This window comes from Brachypodium distachyon, chromosome 1, assembly GCF_000005505.3.
Source record: "Brachypodium distachyon strain Bd21 chromosome 1, Brachypodium_distachyon_v3.0, whole genome shotgun sequence".
NCBI lineage: Eukaryota > Viridiplantae > Streptophyta > Magnoliopsida > Poales > Poaceae > Brachypodium > Brachypodium distachyon.
In genome coordinates, this window is record NC_016131.3 from 55,840,453 (window position 1) to 55,859,792 (window position 19,340).

Here is a 19,340-nt window from a genome sequence, read left to right on the forward strand (position 1 = left end):
ACTTTACACATCCACATATTTTTCTTAATGTGTTATAACTTTCTTCTACTCATTGGGTTTGCCAAGTGCGCGATACCACACCACTAGTACTATACATGTTCATTAGTCATTAGGGATCGATCTAATTAATTTATTCAGCCGAAAGTTTAGGTCCACGATATCTTATGTTTAGAGATCAAAAGTGGACCTTTTCTAAGAAACCTAAGCTATGAAACTATTTTTATTCATGGCAAATCTTATGGACTATTTCCACCTAACGAACTTAAAATTAAGAAGAGCATGTTATTAGTATTACATAATAATTTCGCCGGCAGAGAAGTTTGAAAGCGTCGTACGATTTCAGGTAGTGATGCAGCAACCAGCAGATATATATACATACATATATGTGTGTATGCATGCATGTCAAAGGGTACTAATTAATACACTGGTAATTAATCAACGCAAGGGAAGTAATCTAATTCATATATATAGCTCCTTCCTGCAGGGCTACAGATGTTCATACCTGGGACACTGCCTGCTAGCTGCCTTCGTTTAACATATGCGAGTTCAAAGTTAGATATGCTTAATTAACCAGTGATTAATTATTAGCTAGAGGACTAGCTAGTACCAGGTTTACGTACCGGATGGTGCACGAAAGGAACAAGAAGCAGCTCAGAGAAATATTTATATATGTACCGCTCAATTTAGTACTAACTAGCTAGGCTGCATGCAGGTCAAACATTGCACACGTGAACGAGGAAGAGACGAAGTAGCGAGCCAGATATGTCCTGATTAAGAAAATCCTTTTGCTTATCGTGGTTGTTTAATGTTTAGTTGGTAGAGTAGCTCGGTTTTAATTAATACAGCCAGGGGGTTTTGCAGCCTTGCAGGGACAACGACCAACATGCGAACGACAAAGAGAGCTGGAGAGATGACGATTATTAATTTTTTGTACACGAAGAAATGACGATTTTGGAAGACATGGTCTATATAACTTTAGTGTCTTCGAGAATAGATAAATTCATTGTTTATTTCTACTTATAGATAACATCATATTTATTTTAAAATCACTTATTTATTTCTATTTATAGATAAAACATTTTATTTTATTCTTTTATAGATATAGCAGTTAGTTGGAAGCAACGTTTTGAAGGTCTAACAGAAAAAAAAAATCAAACTTGAACTACTTCCTCCGACCCATATTATTTGTCTCAAATTTGCCCAATATGGATGTGTCTATGTTTAAAAAGCGTCTAGATCATGTAATATTTCGACAAGTAATTCCGGCCGTAGGGAGTATTACATATTCCTCTAAATGACTACTCCCTCCGATCCATATTAATTGTCGAAATATTACATATATTTAAAGGCTTTTTAAGCATAAATACATTCATATTTGAGGAAATTTGAGACAATTAATATGGATCGGAAGGAGCAGATTCCATGGTTCTACCAACAATCGCAGCAAAAAAAAAAACTCAGAACAAGGTAGTGCTATTGAGCAAACGACAATGTCAATTGCACCCTGTAACAAAATGGAGCGTTTCTGATTGAATTTTTACTACTCCCTCCGTCTCATATTAAGTGACGATTTTTTTTTATCCGAACTACGACGGACGAAAGTCAGCCTGCACAATTTTATTTGAAACAACCGAGACTTTACAAGGAGAGTGAAGGGAGGAGAATGTTACATGTATGTAGACACTTTTTGGGTATGACACATTCATATTTGATCAAATTTTAACTCACTTAATATGAGATGGAGGGGGTACTTCTTAAAATCCAAATTAGTTATCGCAGTATATATTGTGTAGATACATGTGTACAAGTTTATTCAGCACAGATATGTGTACAGCAACGAGGAAATTAACCGTCCCAAGCACATGCCCATGTCAGGGCCGTCGCCGGCGGCACCATCAGCATCAGCGCCCTGATCGTCGTCACAGCAATCTACTGGTCCCTCCGATTCATTAATTGTCTCAAATTTGTCTAAATATGACTGCATCTATGCATAAAAACGTAGATACATGTAATATTTCGACAACTAATTATATGAATCGGAGTGAGTGTCAGAAATCACTCATCGTTTTGGTAACGAGCTATCCCCTGCCTCTGCCTGCAATGCAAAACAATCGCCAGAGTCACATTAAAAGCAACACCTACGGAGCAAATAACATTTGTTGATCGATACCTTGTTGTATGTAATGATATCCACCACAGCATCGGACAGTTCTTTACGATGCGCCGTGTAGCAGTGATCTGCTCCCTCGATGACACGGAGCTCGTGGGTCGGTATATGCTTGCCAAACTCGTATGCATCTTCCAGCGGAATGTCGACATCAGCTGAGCCGTGGACTGTGAAGAAGCTGAAGAAGGACAGTAAAAATTGCCTGAAAGTTTGATACTCGTAGAAAACATTCGCCCAGATGCACAAGATATTTACTGTTTAAAATACAGGACATGTCTAGGAATGACAATTCTAATGAAGGTACATGCGGCATGTGTTGTTTTCACGTTGCCCCTTGTTTCATTTTTTTTTTGAGAAAGGTGCCCCTTGTTTCAGTTGGTAGTTCAAATAAAAGGACAATGATTCCTGAGTTGATTTCCTGACCTGCATTCTTTGCTGATGGAGGCGCTTGCTGCACGCATATCAGTGTTCAGTCGTTCCATCAAACTCTCTTTTGTTACCCTGTATAAAACCTTTCCTACATTGACACCAGAGGATAGGTCATAATATGACCATGAAAGACAAGTAAGCTATGTATACAGCATACACAATTACTTAAGCAAGCAGCTTTGCAAACGTAAAACACTCATACACATATTGTTACCTGACTCGTCTGTGACTTCAATGTAACCTTCTTTATTTATTCTGTCAATAAATCCTTTCCCTAGGCGTTCTTCAACGCCTTTCTCCATGTAAAATCGGCCAGACAGGTTAAGAACCATGTGGACATCGTGATATAGCGAAGCATACAGAACGACGACATATCCTCCTGGACAAAAGGATGGGACCATGAGGAGTTATGTGTGCTCTGCAACCAGGTCTCCGAAACCATCGACCACCTTTGCAGAGCTTGTCCTTTCACGAGGAAGGTGTGGGATTCGGTGAGGCTCTGGTTTGGTGCGCCCCATTCTATGATCAGTACCGCTGCCTCCGTTGATGATTGGTGGAAATTGGACAGAGCTAGGCTCATTGGTGACAGAAAGCGGGACTTCGACGGTCTTATCAATTATATTTTTTGGAGTGTCTGGATGGGGAGGAATCGCCGGATTTTTCAGCACCAAGACAAGGATGAGGATGCTGTCACTTTTTCTTGTTATGAGGAGCATCGGGTGTTCAAGATGGCCACTAGGCCATCAGTTGTAGGCGCGCCGGATTTGAGGGGGATTTCTTTCTAGCTTTGACCCCTTTTTCCAAAGCTAGTTGTACTCTTTCTCTTCTTAATTGAACGGTAGAGCTCCTGCCATTTTCTAATTTGCGAGTTAAAAGTGTAATAAGATATGGTAACGCGTAGCATCATAGTATTTGCTAGTAATAGATATCCAAGCAAAGAAAAAGTAGGAACACAAGGAGAGAACGATATACTGGATGAGATATGTTGCGTGTGTTTGACAGGGCAGCAGTTTAGGATGCAGTAAAAGGAATAGGTTTTATATCTTAAACAGTTAAGACTTCAAGTTTATTTTACAGATAGTGGCAGCATCAGAAATCAATTTGAACCACAGAGTTGCCAGAACTAGATTTTGATGTTATGACCAAAGTACTAGTACATATACAGGCAAAAAATGCTCCAGTATTTTAGCTTTTGCACAAACTATGTGCAAGTTGTTGAAGGACTAAATAAACTCTTTCACCTTCTAAATTCTAATGATACATATTCAATGAAACAACTTAACAACCATAATAATAAACGACTACACAAACCAAACAAAGTATGTCACCCACCTTTACTATGACCAACAACAGCTTTCACATCATACTTCTCCTGATGAAGATACAAGACAACCGAATGCAAGTCGTCAGCCTCTTTCCTGTAGTTGGCGTACTGAAATTCGCCTCCACTTTCTCTGAAAAGAATACGATCAAAGGGCATTATATAAATGAGGTTATGAACCATGCATGTTTATTTAAAATAAATTAACATAGCTTAAAAACTATGTACCAAAAAACATATTCAATCATTAAATATGCAATTTAGTAAGAGCAAATAAAAAGAAATATCTGCAAAATTCTTTTGTCCAAGAATTGCAGGTTCAGTAAATAAGTGACATCTGAAACTCAAAGCAGTAACATATATGAACCTCATATTACTTAGTTGTAAGACTACTCTTTAGAAATGATAATTTAGAAGCCACATGGACAAATATAGCATTAACCACAGTAACTTTTGTGAACTTAATCTAACATCATATCCACAATTATATGAGCACCATTTCCACTGAAATCAAAGCGAAAGATGCCAATCCCTTGCTTTGTTAATGCATCTGCAAGATCAACAATCATGCTAACATTCTGAAAACAAGCAATAAAACTTCATTAGAGAGGTAAATACAAACTACTCTACCAACAGTTTAGTTTGCTATCTCACACAACAACAGGAATCTTGTGACCCAAATCTTGAGCAGGTCTAGACAAACTTTCTTCTGGCCACATCATAGTTATGTACCTTGGAGCCTGTAAAGCCATGGCATAAGACTACAATCTCGTTAGAACCCACGGGATTCAGCAGCCCCACAAGTTCCTCTCCATGCTTGTTGGTTATCACTACCCTGTGTTCTGTTTCTGCACCAGTTGTTTTCAGAAACCAGTAGTGTCAACAATTTGGACTCTGTGCGAAAAATATTAGCTGATGATAATCACAAGAAGTCATCCTTATTACTGAATAAGTTAATATTTCAAACCATTCGGATAAAGTAAGTAAATAATTTCCAAAATCCTTAGGTTTATGTGACATGTTGATGTGGGGATCCAATCCCTATTTAGAGTGAGATGGTTCTTTCTAGTGTTTTTGGCAACTCGCCGATAGTCTGAATTCCGTGTTCAGCTCCAGTTCTGAATAGGGGCTGCTCCTGTTTGTATCTTTCTTTCTTCTTAAATAAAAGTTGGGCCAAGTACCCTTGGATCAGGTTTATGTGACCATCTGAGAACATTCACAGCAGTCACACCAAGATCTACTGGAAGATTAGCTGTGCAGATTGTCAAGATCAAATTTATTTTTGAAGTATCAAGTATGGTCTAGTAGTCAGTCAACCTTCAGTCGCATACCCAAGAAGAGAACATACAGGAAGGTGAAATCGAGAAAGGCATCTACCGGAATTGGAAGCATCCTGGGAGGAGGAAGAGGAGAGCGGCTGCGCCATGGATGACGGATGAAGGCAACGGCGGCCTCACGCTGCCGGCTGCCGAGCAGGAGCAGGATAAAGAAAGGATTCGCCGTGCAAGTCCAGGAGGAGAGAGACAAGCAGCTAGCCAGACAATGTCCTGATTAAGAAAATCCTTTTGCCTATAGTGCGAGTAATAATGTTTAGTTGGTCGCTCGATTAAATCAATACAGAGGCTTCGCAGGCTTTGCAGGGACGCCACGCCAGCATGCGAAGTACAGAGAGCTGGAGAGTTGACGATTTTGGAAGACTTGATGTGCTAGACATTTAGTGTCTTCAATAAGGTCAGTTTGTTGATTTCAAACAAAAAATGAACACACCAGTCTGATTCAGGAGTAATAAATTTGTTGTCAGGAAAACTATTGTGCAACCGACAGTGTCAATTTGACCCTGTAACAAAATGGAGCGTTTCTAAATTAATAACAACAAAATTTACTGCTTATATTTGCAAGTTTATTCAGCACAGATATGTGTACAGCAACAAGGGATTAACCTTCCCAAACATATGCCCATTCTACAAAGCTCATACAGAAATGGCCTTGCTTGCACAAACTGAAACATTATCCAGTAAATTCAGCATGACAGCTCCACGTCAACATGAGTATAAAGAGAACTATAGAAGAAGACCCAAACGCAGCTACAAAACTGAAATTCCACCTTGATGATTGCTTGATGAAACTGACCTTGAAGAGCGATCAAACAGTGTCTCCAAGAGTAACAGCCTGAACCACCAATAAACTACAGATCACCCGCCGGGGTTTCCCTCCCGAGGTCTCAGGGCAACAAAACTCAGGCTGCCCAGAGAAAAAACTTACCAGCGATGAAACCAACTGACTATATGCTACATGTAAAACAATAAAATGTCCCTACAAGCAACCAAAAATGACTTGATTACCAACAGTTCATTGGTGATGGTCCGACCCTGTCCGGTCATGTCTGTCATGATTCATACTGCTCACCATCACAAGTTTAGCCTTTTCTTCTCACATGGAGAAGGCATAAGTCATAACCATGCCGACCTCTTGAAGAGTCAACACGTCAAGTTTATAACCTTATAGGTATGAAAGGTAGTAGAAACTAGAAACTCGATTCTTCAACTTATTTCCTCAGATCATCTCTGCTTGGGTCCGCCTGGTGTCATGGGTCCATTACCAGGTTGATGAGCAATCTGGGCGTTGTTGATGGGCACAGTTCGCTGCGCAAAATTGAGCAACTGCTTACGCTGATTCTCATTTGTGTGAGGAAGGCTGGCACGCAGAAGCTCTACTGGTATCTCTCTGCTTATCGCAGCCGCAGCAGAAGGTTGCATTTGCACTGTATGAACCACACTATCAAATCTACTCATGCAGTACTCTGTAAGCAGCCTGAAGAAGGCATCAAACGATGCCTGCCATAGGCCTCGGTTCTGCATACTGTAGGTAGAGGCCACATGCTGATCAGTGAGAAGCTCTGTTGCTCTCTCCAGTACAGATATTATGATGATGGAGGCCCCATCACCTGCAGCATGTCCAAGGGGTCGAAGAGGTGGCTGTAATGATGAACACACAGTTGCTGCAAGACAGGCACTTAGGCCACTCAACTCCATCTGACGAACACAGGTGGATACAGCACTCACAAGTTTAGTAGTTGTCCTAGCTGCACTGATATCTGAGGGAAAATTGCCAAATATAAATCTTTGGTGCCGAAAAACTGCCATGCAAGCAATCCTTGCAAGCTCGCTGCTTGGAGTCACAAGTTCAAGGTACCGAGAAAGTAGTTTCCGGCCCTTTGGCAGAGAGATTATGCGAAGAAACACCAGGTCGTCATTTGGCGATAGAGGTGCACCCTTATTAGGTCCAAGTGGATCAACTAACTGCAATGATTCACCCAGCTGCTCAAGGAGAGCCTGCCTTCTGTTTGTCAGTTGTAAACCACCGTCTTGCTGCTGGCTAAATTGTAGCAAGCGATTAATGTCATCTACATCAAGTAGATGACAGAGACCATCTTCTATTGTGATTCTAGCAGCAAGCATAGGCTCCTGATCAAGAGTTTTTGAAGCAGATTTTTCAGGAATGTTATCACTTGGAGTAGAGGCTTCAACATCAAGAAGTGGACGAGGCCTGCGGATGGAAGAAAATGGGAGCCTCCCAAGAGCATCAACCTGAAGATATGCATGTGGCTCATCCTTGCTGCGTGCACGAGAAGATGGATCTCTGATCAAGGTTGGACAGAAGTGGTGCTTCAGTCGTGCTCCTGCTGATTTTCTAGCCAAACAAGCTTGGTGATAGTAATCATCAATGTATGGATCATTGCTGTGAGTAGCGGCTTGCTGCATCCTTGCAATGTTCTCTATTTCTTCAGTGGACATGTATTTGGATCTGAACCGTGGCCACCCATTATCCATCCTCATATTGCCAGGCTCAAATCCTTGGGGAGGATAACGTTGGGCCTGCCAACCATGGTGCAACATTGATCTTGCTCTTGGATCACTCAAATCAGGCATCCCAAAATTTGCGTCAAACCTACCCCTCATTTGCGATGGAGGATGCTGAGGACTGAACATCTGCATGTTCTGTGGTGGAGAATGCCTGGGACCAAGCATATGGGCCTGTAGTTGTGAGAACTGTGGTGAAGACTGTTGAACTGGGCGCATTCCATGTTGTTGGCGCGGTGGTGGCATTTGAGGTGGAATCAATCCATTTGGACGCTCCATTAAAATCGGTGTAAACCTGTCACCATTCCCCTGAACTGGTACACTATTTACAACATGGTTTTGCTGCATAATGTTCGTTGATAAGCCTGGTGAACCCATATGAACCAAGTTCCGACCAAATGGTGGCCCTGGAGGTGTACCTCCATGATGGAAATGGGAAAAGGCTAGTTCATTTTGTGCAGGCATAGGCATATGGAATGCAGTGGGAGGAGATGGCATGTTCATGTGATGTGGCTCACCAGGTGAAGAATGAGATGCTGAAGCAGATGGAGGGTACGAAATGAAAGACGACTTAGGCACAGGAATTGGCTCGGTATGATTGTATTGGGGCTCTTGTTGGGGATATGACGACATTCTGTTCAAAGAAAATGGCCTTGGTCTGAGAATAGATTCACTAGGATTGTATTGTGCATCTTGGTGTGGAGACGAGGATGTCCTGTGCAGTCTGGAATCGGAAAAGTGGGCTAATTGAGGGGATTGGGATGGCCATTTCCTGTTATCCAGCCCTTGCTCAGTGTCCAATACAGGCTGCTTAGGCCAATATGAAGGTTCAGGCTCTTGCATCCAGTCTGCAGTAGAGGAACCTATAAATTGAAGCATAAGGATAGTAAGTTCAAAGAATTGAAACAGAGAAACCCAAGAGAAAAAAAAATACTAGTACTGTATTATTATTCAGTGGTAAACTTAAAATTCTGAAATTCACATTCTAGCAACGAAAGATTAGCAGATCATATATTCATCTCACTAGTCAGACATAATAGTGCCATTAGGAGTATCAAACGTTCTAGCAATGAAACATCAAAGTTTGGTATAAACAGTCACACAATTTACAAATTATTATTTAGTTTCATTTAGCAACATTCCTTGTTGAGACACTAAGTTTCATTTAGCAACATTCACACTAAATAAATTAAAGATCTACTTAAGTAGGTAGTCAAATGGACTGAAGAATCATACCAGCAGCAAGTAAATGATTCCAAAAATAACTGAGCAAAACCAAGCACTACTCACTTTGTCTAGAAACTGAACCCCCCTGACCAACTACTCCATGGTGTTTTGGCTCATTAACAATTCTGTTCAGCTGAAAGCAAAGATATATGTGTCACATCAAGTGATAACCATAATAGTCAAAATAGAGTAAATGTAACAGGCCATTAGACAAAAGATAAAAACTTTGTCAGCAATTTAGGTAAGACTGATAAGTGCAGTTCATGTTATAGCTGATAACTACAATCTACGATCTTCTAAAAAGTGAAGAGCTTCATGCGCTAGCCAACGCAACCAAAAGACCGATCTAATGGAAAGGGCTAGGCACTCCACTTATACACTTCAACAGAAAGAACATAAATGTATCCTGATAATGTTAAGTCGTACAAAGAGAAATCAAGAACCAAATGTAACACTTTCCTGCTCTTTTTTCATATGATACATGTGCAGGTGTACGCGGTTGCAATAATTTTTTTACAGCATACCTTTGAGAATGTTCCAGCAAGATCATCAACACCAGTAAATGAACCCACACCTTCATCCTGAAAAAGAAAAAGTTTGATCAATCAAGTAGCTCATTTCTTCAAGAGTAACATAAATAAGTGATGCTGCAGTTTGCAACTTTTCAAGGTTACTCCCCCCATCCCAAATTAGAGGTCGTTATAGTTTTCTTCCCACAAAAGAGGTTGTTTAAGGATGATTAAGTACCGCATGCATGTACTGGCTTATCGGATTCCAGGAGCGATTAATATGGATGAGCTGTAACAATTGGGTGTGGCTTGTGAGAAACAAGCCAGTAGCATGCAGCTTTGGCCCAACATGCACACGGAAGCCCATGCATGCATGCCATGCAGTGGACACACGCAGCTGCAGAAACAGCGTGGCTTGCTGGACTAAGGAGAGCAGCAGAATTCATGCCGATTTCGGCAAATCTTGGACAATGGGCGAAAGCCTGATCCAGCAATATTGCGTGAGTGAAGAAGGGCCCGCCAGGTTGGTTACCTGTCCATTCAGGGGTATATGGTGCCCAAGGACTCCGGTCTAAGGGCGGACTGAATCTGAACTGAAATAGGGGGCTTGCATGTAATTTACTTGGCATTCGGGATGATTCTAAAACAACCTCTAAATTGGGAAGGAGGGAGTACTTAGCAGCTTATCTCTATCATTACTCTCTTTGAACCACAAAGGTTCTTAATCTTGCAGGAACGTGAAGCAAACCAGAACCACAAGATAAAAACGTAAAAACCTAGGCAAATTATCAAGTGATATGTTAGAGGTAATAATTAGATCTCATTTCATCTTCATCACCAAGCCCAACAAAATCAGCAAGATCATCAACACCAGTAACACATTTAGGCTCCAACAGTAGGTGAAGCAAACTAGAACCACAAGATAAAAACGTAAAAACCTAGGACAGTGTGTCAGAGAAAACGCTTAATAATTTGTAATACTTCCTCTATGATGTCATATAAAGATAAAATCCCTTTACATATGCAAATGAGACTACCTCCAGTATAATGCATACTCATAACTTTCTACTTCTTCCAAGTAATGTAGACAGGGTTTGAATCATATTTGTCCGCAGAAATAATAAATAATTGCATGCCAGATAAGGCGAACCTTTTCAATTAGCAAGATGAAATTGTTGATGACAAAATTGGCAGAACTCTCTGCCGTTCATTCTGTATTCTACACTACAGTATACTGGTAGAAAGAAAAATGGCCGAAACAAAAAATAATGATAATTTCCAAGAGGCTATTTGGCAAATTATGTCGGCAAGACAGCGTCACAGCAACGTGGAGCTTATTCATTGCTCTCTTTGACAAATGAGATCTAATTATTACCTCTAACACATCACTTGTATAGGTGGAAGGGTATTCTTCATCACCAAGCCCAACAAAACCAGCATCGCCAGAACCATCATCATCATCATCCAATCCACCTAGCTCAACCTCTTCCATCACATTGTTCCCAAAGAAAGCGTATTGTGATGCATTGAATTTGGTATCGCCTGCAAAGGACATGTGAAAGAATCCAATAATCACACTCAGATGCTATTGTATTACCAAAGTAAAGAACAAAGTACTGATACAGCACGCTCAAGGAAACCGTGCAAGGCTGAAAAAGCTGCAAATGGAATCACAATAGAACATAGCAATAAAAAGTAGTTACAAATGGTATCGTCTGCAAAGAATATGTGAAATAATCCAATAATTTCACTCACGTGCTATATCGGTACATTGTTCTGATAATACAATAGCATGTGAGTATCGATACAGCAGAGCAAGGGTGAAACAGCTGCAAATGGAATCATGATGGAACATCGCAATAGAAATGTAACCACAAATGAATGCAAGTTGCAGTAAGCACAAGTTGGGGTTCGGCGAGGGGCAGTAAACTGCAACCATATGACTGCAACTATTAAGTGATAATCTTATAGATAAGCTCAACCCACCACAAAAATTTATTCACTACCAAATAACAATTACTATAGCCAGGCCCGGCCCCGCAGGAGTGGGGCCTGTTCTATGGAACAGGGCCCCAAATTTCCTACTATGCAGCACCAGGCCTAAGCTTTGGCAGCCCATTAGGCATTAGCCAGCCCACATATCAGGAGGCCGAGCCATCCAGCGCCAGCAGCGAGCGCTTCCCTCGTCTTCCTTTACGTAACTCCAGTCGTCAAGCGCCAGCAGCGAGCGCTTCCTCTGCTCGTCTATTTATCTTCTGTGGTGGGAGTTCGGGATTCAGGAATCAGCCAATCAGGATGTGAACTGTCCAGGGGCCGAGGCAGACGCGGTCTCCCTCGCCCGATCCCAATCGCCAATGCCTGTTTTCTTGTGATCTCATCTCGCCAGGAGCCCAGCCCCAGGAGCAGCAGTGCAGCAGCAGCAATTCGACCCGGACACTGCCACACAGGTTAGTGCTGCAATCTGCTTAATTGTCCACCAAATCAACTAATCAGTCAATAGATTGTTGATCCGTGTCCCTTTAATTATTCATCTTTTGTATCTAGTGTTTCAAGATCTGAGTCAGCCTAATCAATTTCCATGTAAGATATTATGACCGATGCGTTATTACAGTTCATTAGTTCTATTTTTCTAGTAAGGTGGGAGGCCCCATTTTACAGTTTGGCACAGGGCCTTGGATTTTGCAGGCTCGGCTCTGACTACAGCCCATGCATGGCATCCTGATGTGCCTTGAGCCTTGCTCCATGTACAGTTTTGTTAGGTAGATTTCTTGGCTTTTGTTTTTCCCTTTGTTTTGTTTTTGTTCTCCCTTTTCGGTTTCTGGTTGCTCCTTGGAGCTTTTTGTAAACTTTGCACTATCTTGGCATTCTTCTCATACACAATACAAAAAGACAGGCACTCGGAGGCGTGTTTGAAAAAAATAAAATTAATATAGCCCACTTAAACCACAGTCCCACGAGAAAACCACATCTGGTTAGCTCAAAGATCCTCTACCTCTGAACTAAAGTGGGTGATTCCAAACTTACAAATGCCACAATAAATCCAATTGTAAAATAATAATAAATTAATACAGAAGAATATGAGCTCAGAGCCTCAGACTAATGTAATACTAATAGAGAACTATAACAGGAATCCCAACAAACTAGAAGGATCTTGCCCAAGCTCCTGATTCCATGGTTTCGCAAAGTAATGAAACAATCACCACCCATAAAACCTGCAATCGTTCGAGCCATACATCTATCCTAAATTCACCATCATCCCTCACATAGTCACATGGTCTTTACCTACCTAGGGAAGGAACTAGGAAAACCACTGGGAATAAAACTTTAGACAGTTTCCTGACAGACATTTAGACGCACCAAAAATTCCTCAATCCAAATCACACAGAAACTAGTAACTACCACAGCTTATTGACAGGGAAAAACATTCCAAGGAAAAAACATATGTCTAGAGGACTTGCAGCATCACAAACAACTAAAAATTTAACCACAGAGAAACTAGGACGCACCTCGAGAGTCTTCTTCTGGATTTGAAGTGGCACCAGCAACTGCCGGGTTCGGTAGCATGCCCGCCATGGCTCGCCCAGCCTCCTCCCGCATGCCAAGCAAACCATACAACCGCTCATCATCCATGGTTCCCCAAGATCGGTTCCACCCTGCACACTACTCGATTTCAAGTTTTCAACCCGATTCCATCTCACGGACCTAGGGTTTAGAGAATCCAACCAGTCAATAAAAACCGGATAATACAGAGGGTTGGGCGCAGGGAATCGGATGGAGCGACCTTACCTCGCCAGCAAGTGCCGAGTCAGTCGCCGGATTTGGTCGCCGCCGCCGCTGGCCGGACTCGGGTCGCTCCTTTCTGGCGGCGTCGGGAGATAGAGAGAGAGAGAGAGGGAGAAAGAGAGTAGGGGTATCCACGTCGGTTTGTCGCATCCTACGTGGCAGCCGGAAGAAAGGCAGATTATCCGATCATCTCAGCCGTCCGATCTGGCGCGTATCGCGCGATGGCTTCGAGGCAGGTCTCTGCGGTCTGCGCCCACTGCCAAACGGGCCCGGCAGTTTCGAGGCGGCCCACATGTCAGAAGCACGAGCCCATCCCCGCCTCGGCCATCTCCGGCCATCTCGTCTCCTCCACCAATCCTCCTCCTCCGATCCAATCCTCGAACCTCCCCGCCGCCGCATGCCGCCGTCGCCGCCGTTCGCCTAGGCCTCCGCCGCCCCCCCATCGCGGGCGCGATGGGGAACACCTGCGCCGGCCCCAGCGCCGCCCCGGACCGCCATGGCTTCTTCGACAACGTGTCCGTCGCCATGCTCTGGCGCCCCGGCGGCGCCCGCGCCGAGCCGGTGGTCCCGCCGCCGCCGCCCGACTCGTGCTCTTCCATGTCGTCTTCAACCTCGTCCACGGCCCCCGATCCCGTGACCATCGCCGACTCCGACTACCGCCCGGGCTCCTCTAACCCTAACAAGCCCAGGGTGAAGCGCGTCCAGAGCGCCGGCCTGAGTGCCGAGTCCGTCCTCAAGCGCGACTCGGAGCGCATCAAGGACCTGTACACCCTAGGGAAGAAGCTGGGGCAGGGCCAGTTCGGCACCACCTACCAGTGCGTCGAGAAGGCCACGGGGAAGGAGTTCGCCTGCAAGTCCATCGCCAAGAGGAAGCTCGTCACCGAGGAGGACGTCGAGGACGTGCGCCGCGAGATCCAGATCATGCACCACCTTGCCGGCCACCCTAACGTGATCTCCATTGTCGGGGCGTATGAGGATGCCGTCGCCGTGCACCTTGTCATGGAGCTCTGCGCGGGAGGAGAGCTGTTCGACAGGATCATACAGCGGGGGCACTACTCTGAGAAGGCCGCCGCACAGCTGGCTAGGGTCATCATTTCGGTCGTCGAATCGTGCCATTCTCTTGGGGTCATGCACAGAGACCTCAAACCGGAGAATTTCTTGTTTGTGAACCAGAAAGAGGACTCGCTGCTCAAGGCCATCGATTTTGGCCTATCCATTTTCTTCAAGCCAGGTGTGGCCTTGATCCTTGCTGATGGTCATACTTTAGAACGTGCAATAGTTGGCCACTGCATATTTTAATGTTTTTCTCAATCATCATGAACGATGCTAGTTGACCTGCTGCTTTGCTGACTTAGCTAGGTAGGAATGGTGTATTGGTGCACGCACTGCTATTAGTTGACAACCTTTATTTAAGACAAACTGTTGAATGTTGTGCTAGGAAGATTTAAAGTATGATTGGTGGTCTTACATGCCTACTAACCTCTAGTTTCTTGCATCGAAACATAGTGTGACTACAGTAATCTGTAAGCCATGGATACTTTTGTACTTATGCGTCTTTTTAATTAACAAGTGCAACAACAAAAAATTTGCCAGGTAAGTTTATGAGCTGCAATTTGTCCCTATACTTGAGATGAGTGTAAAATTAGGCCCTTTGTCCATGTCCCAATGTCAAATTGCTGCTCAAGTTCATGTACTTACAAAGAAAGAAAGATATGACTGCATATTACTGTCTATGTATATATAGGATCATTGATTTCCTGCAAAATCACTAGACCTGTATCAGACTCCTGTGCAGATAATTGCGCATGATAAGTCCCTATACTATTTGCTTACTAATTGAACAAGCTCCCAGACTTTATCGCCACAGTACTGGTTTGGTTGCATATACATTTTAGATTGTTAAATTGACTAAGAATATTGTCTGTTAATGACTTAATATCCATGAAGGCTGTGTCAATTTATTCCTCAAATATATTTTAGATATTGCTTATTTTTCACACCAGCTATGATGGCCATGCCAAGTTAAATAATCTTATGGCTGTGTTAACTGATAGTACAAAGATTCGGGGATATTACCTATAACTATATCCAGGGACGGAGCCAGGAATTCGACATGACGGGGGCGAGTTGGGATTAGGGGTGCGAAATCAGATACTTCACCTATTTTTCAGTGATTTTTAATGAGCTGATTAGTAACTATTAGGCAAAATGAAATTTCATAGGGGGGCAAAGGCCCCCGGCGCCCCCCCCCCCCCCCTTCCCCTGTCTCCGTCCCTGACTATATCTTATGTGCATAGTGTGAGCACATTCAATGCAAACTTCAGAATTCATGTGCATTCTGTCATATGATTGTGATCCTGTTGTGGAAGTGCAAGCGGAATGAGTTAATGATTCCAACTTTTGGTTGCTAGTTAAGGCATGGTATGACAGAGCCTTAATATTCAAGATTAAATTGGAGATTGCAGATAGTTGCATCTGTGTTTTGTTCGAGAAAGATAGTCCTGAACTGCATAGATATGTGAAATCTGACCGCTGATCTGCTATTGTCCTTTCCCTTTAGAACACCATCTTACAGTAATTTGAAATGCCACTACAATACTTATTCCTGTGCATTATGCATTAACTTAACTTCTTTTACAGGTGAAATTTATTCGGATGTCGTTGGAAGTCCTTACTATGTCGCACCTGACGTTCTGATGAAGAGCTATGGCTGTGAAGTAGATGTTTGGAGTGCCGGTGTAATAATTTATATCTTGTTGAGTGGGGTCCCTCCATTTTGGGATGGTGAGGATGCATGTATCCTTGCTAAATTTCTTAACCTCGTCTGTTTACATAATGTTGACCGCTCCTCATTTCTATTTTCTTTTGGACGCTGGTCTGGTTTCACAGAATCTGAACAAGGGATATTTGAACAAGTTTTGAAAGGTGATCTTGATTTTTCATCGGAGCCCTGGCCCAGTATCTCAAAGAGTGCAAAGGATTTGGTCAGGAAAATGCTAAACCGTGATCCCAGGAAGAGATTGACTGCACATGAAGCTCTATGTGAGTACATAGACGCATAAATACCACTTCACCATGGAACTTCAGCTAGCCATCTAGCTTCATTTTCATGCAAGTCTTATGTAGTGACCTATCTTTATTTGGCAGGTCATCCTTGGGTTTGTGTTGATGGAGTTGCTCCTGACAAACCTCTTGATTCTGCTGTCTTAACTAGATTAAAACAATTTTCAGCAATGAACAAACTAAAAAAGATGGCCCTTAGGGTTAGTATTGCAGCAAATGTTCTCTTGTTTTCTACCAAGGATATTGATCAAGCTATGTTTGGTTTTGATGCTATCTTTAAACTGGGTGATGTGCATAGGTAATTGCCGAGAATCTGTCTGAAGATGAAATTGCAGGATTGAAAGAAATGTTCAAAATGCTGGACACTGACAATAGTGGTCAGATCACATTGGAGGAACTAAAAATTGGCTTGCACAGAGTCGGTGCTAACTTAAAGGAGTCAGAAATTGCAACTCTAATGGAAGCGGTAACTGTTCTAACATAATCATGACCCTTCTATTTTCTGCTCTATGTAATCGAGGAAAATATTTGTTTGTTCTTGACCCTGCAAGTTCAAGAAAACTCGCCCATGGGTTCTTGAGACATCTAACTCAGATGACTAGATGTTTGAAAGTGTGTATAGTTTTCTTCCAGATTTCTTGATATTGGTACTAGTATTTGTAAAATCTAAAAAGCAATCATATTTCTTCAAAACTTCTGTGGATCTGAAGAAAGAATTATTGGTATGTGAGAGTAGCACTTTCATGTTCTTACAAAGAAACTGTATCATGAAGAGAATTAGCTGGTACAACTAGATATGAGACATTTTTTTTGGCCCTTGCTACAATGAAGATATATGTTGTGCAATTTCAGGCGGATATTGATAACAGTGGTTCAATTGATTATGGGGAGTTCCTTGCTGCAACTTTGCATCTGAACAAGGTGGAGAGAGAAGATAATCTCTTTGCAGCATTCTCATACTTCGATAAGGATGGCAGTGGGTACATTACTCAAGATGAACTGGAAAAAGCCTGTGAAGAGTTTGGTATAGGAGACGCACATCTTGATGATATTATCCGAGACATTGATCAGGACAATGTAAGTAGATTTGTTCTCATAGTGAGATCTATTATAGAAACTAAAGATCAAGAACCCTTCCTTCAAAAAAGATCAAGAACCCATTCTATTTTGTGTGTGTTGTATGTCTGCAGGATGGCCGGATCGACTACAATGAATTTGTAACAATGATGCAGAAGGGAAATAATCCACTAGGGAAAAAGGGACAGGGGCAAATGAGCTTTGGTCTTAGGGAAGCATTGAAGATTGGCTAATGGTAACTGCTGTGCCCCCTCTCCCACTTTTCTCGTTTTGTGTTAGATGGTTTATGAGGTTATCTTTCTTTTCATGACGGACCATTTTTCGCTCTCGGTAGCACGGTCATTTGCTGCGCTAGTGATAGCGTGCCCGAGGGGCCCTCACCTACAATCTCGACAATTGTTGTTCCAGCTAACCAAGGCAGGGTAGGAATACTAAATGCTCGAGTCAACCAAAGAAGAAATTCTCTCATGGAGTGAACGAGCAAAGAAGATGCTAGATGGCTCTGCTCTTTTCGGCCAGAAGGGATCAGCCTGCTTGTAGACTGCATGTATGTAGCTTTTGCATTTCAAGTGGAGTGAGCAGCTTGAATTTCGGGAGCTGTGTGGGCATGAATTAGGGTACCCCCAATGTTCTGTTCAGTGACAGAAAAAAAAATCTGTATAGGAAAGATAGTTAGTCAAGCTCTTTGTATGTCCATCGATCACACGGATGCAATCATGCAAATTTGTACTTACTGAATCTGAGTGATAGATAGAAGATGGTAGTTTTGTCTATTGCTTACTCGGCCTTGCCCTGCAATATTTGTTCTTGCTCTATTTATAGCACATCTGTCGCAAAAGGGTGTAAAAGAACCACATGGGTGGAGAACATTTGTAACGTCCAGTGAACACTATCAACCAAAATACTACACAGTACATGAGCTTCGGTTTAGTAAATCTCAGTCGACTCAATATCTGTAGCATCAAGCGTCAATTCAGTTGACGTGCAATTTGATGAAAATTCTACTGCAATTTTACTTTAGGTTCAATGTAATCTATTTCCTGTTCTTTTGGTTTGTACTTCTTCCGTTTCATAATTCTTGTCAAAATATTACATGTATCTCACGTTTTTTAAGAATAGATACATTCATTTTTGGACAAATTTGAGACAGGAATTAAGAAACGGAGGGAGTATTTTATAAGGGTTCACTAAAATTAAACTACTCCCTTCGTCTCATATTAAGTGACTCAAATTTGACCAAATATGAATGTATCTACTTTCAAAAAGCGTTTAGATAGATGTAATATTTTGTCACTTAATATGAGACGGAGGACGTAATAATTGTGTATTTAAAAAATGTTATTATAGTATTATTATGGTTTTAGATTAGATTTTATTATTGTCCAATCGGTGGGAGCTAATCGGCGGAGGTCCACCAGGTTCCCTTCCGGCGGACGATTCCGAGTAGGTTTGGTCCGGCGCTCGTCCTGGTTCATCTCTTCCTCTTTTTCCTTTTTGTCCCATCCGCGTTCAGCCTGGTTCCTTCCTTCCGTTCGGCCTCGCACGGGCTCGCTTTCTGCTTGGTCCGTGCTGGGCCTCGTGTTAGAGCCCAACAACAACAAGCCCAATCCAGTCTTTTCCTCTTTTCCCATTTTGTCTTTTTTTTTACTACAGAAAAGTGATGTTGTTGGGCTTTTTTTTTCATCTTTTCCCTTTCTGGGACAGTAGTTTTCAGGAAATTAAAACGGGTGGGCAATATCACTTTCAACCAAAAATAGTAGACGCTTTCAAATCATACATGCAAGATTGTAAAAAACCTATAAGAAGCTTTTTATGCCCATTTTTATGTCTTTCTTGACAGATATTCAAACTTTTAAAATCCTGACACAAAACTTTCGAAATTAGTAGATCTGGCTGTCATGATC

At 42.3% G+C, this 19,340-nt stretch overlaps 3 protein-coding genes and 1 non-coding gene across 7 annotated transcripts; 1 reads left to right on the top strand and 3 right to left on the bottom strand.

Moving 5' to 3' along the window:
* Positions 1 to 1,474: 1,474 nt before the first annotated feature.
* LOC100835568 lies at positions 1,475 to 5,479 on the bottom strand. 2 transcript variants are annotated; one of them, XM_024457263.1, is made up of 8 exons: positions 5,295 to 5,479; positions 4,650 to 4,765; positions 4,414 to 4,495; positions 3,929 to 4,051; positions 2,811 to 2,975; positions 2,591 to 2,684; positions 2,171 to 2,345; positions 1,475 to 2,095 (listed from the first exon to the last, which is right to left on the bottom strand). In XM_024457263.1, the coding sequence occupies exons 1-8, from the start codon at positions 5,341 to 5,343 to the stop codon at positions 2,060 to 2,062; spliced, it is 840 nt and encodes a 279-aa protein (XP_024313031.1). In that variant the 5' UTR covers positions 5,344 to 5,479; the 3' UTR covers positions 1,475 to 2,059. The 2 variants fall into 2 exon arrangements, with proteins under 2 accessions (XP_024313031.1, XP_014752170.1); XM_014896684.2 differs by lacking the exon at positions 2,811 to 2,975.
* Positions 5,480 to 5,757: 278 nt separating this feature from the next.
* Positions 5,758 to 13,460, bottom strand: LOC100835878 (protein PAT1 homolog). Of its 2 annotated transcripts, none has more exons than XM_010230063.3 (6): positions 13,300 to 13,460; positions 13,020 to 13,215; positions 10,889 to 11,055; positions 9,529 to 9,585; positions 9,068 to 9,137; positions 5,758 to 8,640 (listed from the first exon to the last, which is right to left on the bottom strand). In XM_010230063.3, exons 2-6 carry the CDS (start codon positions 13,141 to 13,143, stop codon positions 6,476 to 6,478), a joined length of 2,583 nt encoding a protein of 860 aa, XP_010228365.1. In that variant the 5' UTR covers positions 13,144 to 13,215; positions 13,300 to 13,460; the 3' UTR covers positions 5,758 to 6,475. The 2 variants fall into 2 exon arrangements, with proteins under 2 accessions (XP_010228365.1, XP_010228364.3); XM_010230062.3 differs by having other exon boundaries at positions 13,020 to 13,173; positions 13,300 to 13,454.
* On the bottom strand, positions 9,296 to 9,396 carry MIR5066 (microRNA MIR5066). Its single transcript, NR_126850.1, has one exon. It is a non-coding gene; the product is annotated as a microRNA MIR5066 (primary transcript).
* A 163-nt stretch (positions 13,461 to 13,623) lies between the features above and the next one.
* LOC100836186 (calcium-dependent protein kinase 17) lies at positions 13,624 to 18,371 on the top strand. 2 transcript variants are annotated; one of them, XM_010230065.3, is made up of 8 exons: positions 13,624 to 14,527; positions 15,937 to 16,080; positions 16,186 to 16,338; positions 16,444 to 16,559; positions 16,658 to 16,825; positions 17,212 to 17,436; positions 17,550 to 17,671; positions 17,771 to 18,371. In XM_010230065.3, the coding sequence occupies exons 1-7, from the start codon at positions 13,750 to 13,752 to the stop codon at positions 17,667 to 17,669; spliced, it is 1,704 nt and encodes a 567-aa protein (XP_010228367.1). In that variant the 5' UTR covers positions 13,624 to 13,749; the 3' UTR covers positions 17,670 to 17,671; positions 17,771 to 18,371. The 2 variants fall into 2 exon arrangements, with proteins under 2 accessions (XP_010228367.1, XP_010228368.1); XM_010230066.3 differs by having other exon boundaries at positions 13,750 to 14,527; positions 17,845 to 18,079.
* Positions 18,372 to 19,340: the final 969 nt, after the last annotated feature.

Bases quoted from the DNA above. Each gene is read 5' to 3' on its own strand.
- LOC100835568 (XM_024457263.1), bottom strand. From the start codon at position 5,343: ATGGCGCAGCCGCTCTCCTCTTCCTCCTCCCAGGATGCTTCCAATTCC. The intron at 2,976-3,928 runs GTGGGTGACATA...CCTTTTGTCCAG, and splicing joins TGTTGTTGGTCATAGTAAAG to GAGGATATGTCGTCGTTCTG. The intron at 2,346-2,590 runs GTCAGGAAATCA...GTCCTTCTTCAG, and splicing joins TCCATCAGCAAAGAATGCAG to CTTCTTCACAGTCCACGGCT.
- LOC100835878 (XM_010230062.3), bottom strand. From the start codon at position 13,446: ATGCGACAAACCGACGTGGATACCCCTACTCTCTTTCTCCCTCTCTCT. The intron at 11,056-13,019 runs GTGCGTCCTAGT...TGTCCTTTGCAG, and splicing joins TCCAGAAGAAGACTCTCGAG to GCGATACCAAATTCAATGCA. The intron at 8,641-9,067 runs GTGAGTAGTGCT...TTCAATTTATAG, and splicing joins GGGTTCAGTTTCTAGACAAA to GTTCCTCTACTGCAGACTGG.
- LOC100836186 (XM_010230065.3), top strand. From the start codon at position 13,750: ATGGGGAACACCTGCGCCGGCCCCAGCGCCGCCCCGGACCGCCATGGC. The intron at 14,528-15,936 runs GTGTGGCCTTGA...CTTCTTTTACAG, and splicing joins ATCCATTTTCTTCAAGCCAG to GTGAAATTTATTCGGATGTC. The intron at 17,437-17,549 runs GTAAGTAGATTT...GTATGTCTGCAG, and splicing joins GAGACATTGATCAGGACAAT to GATGGCCGGATCGACTACAA.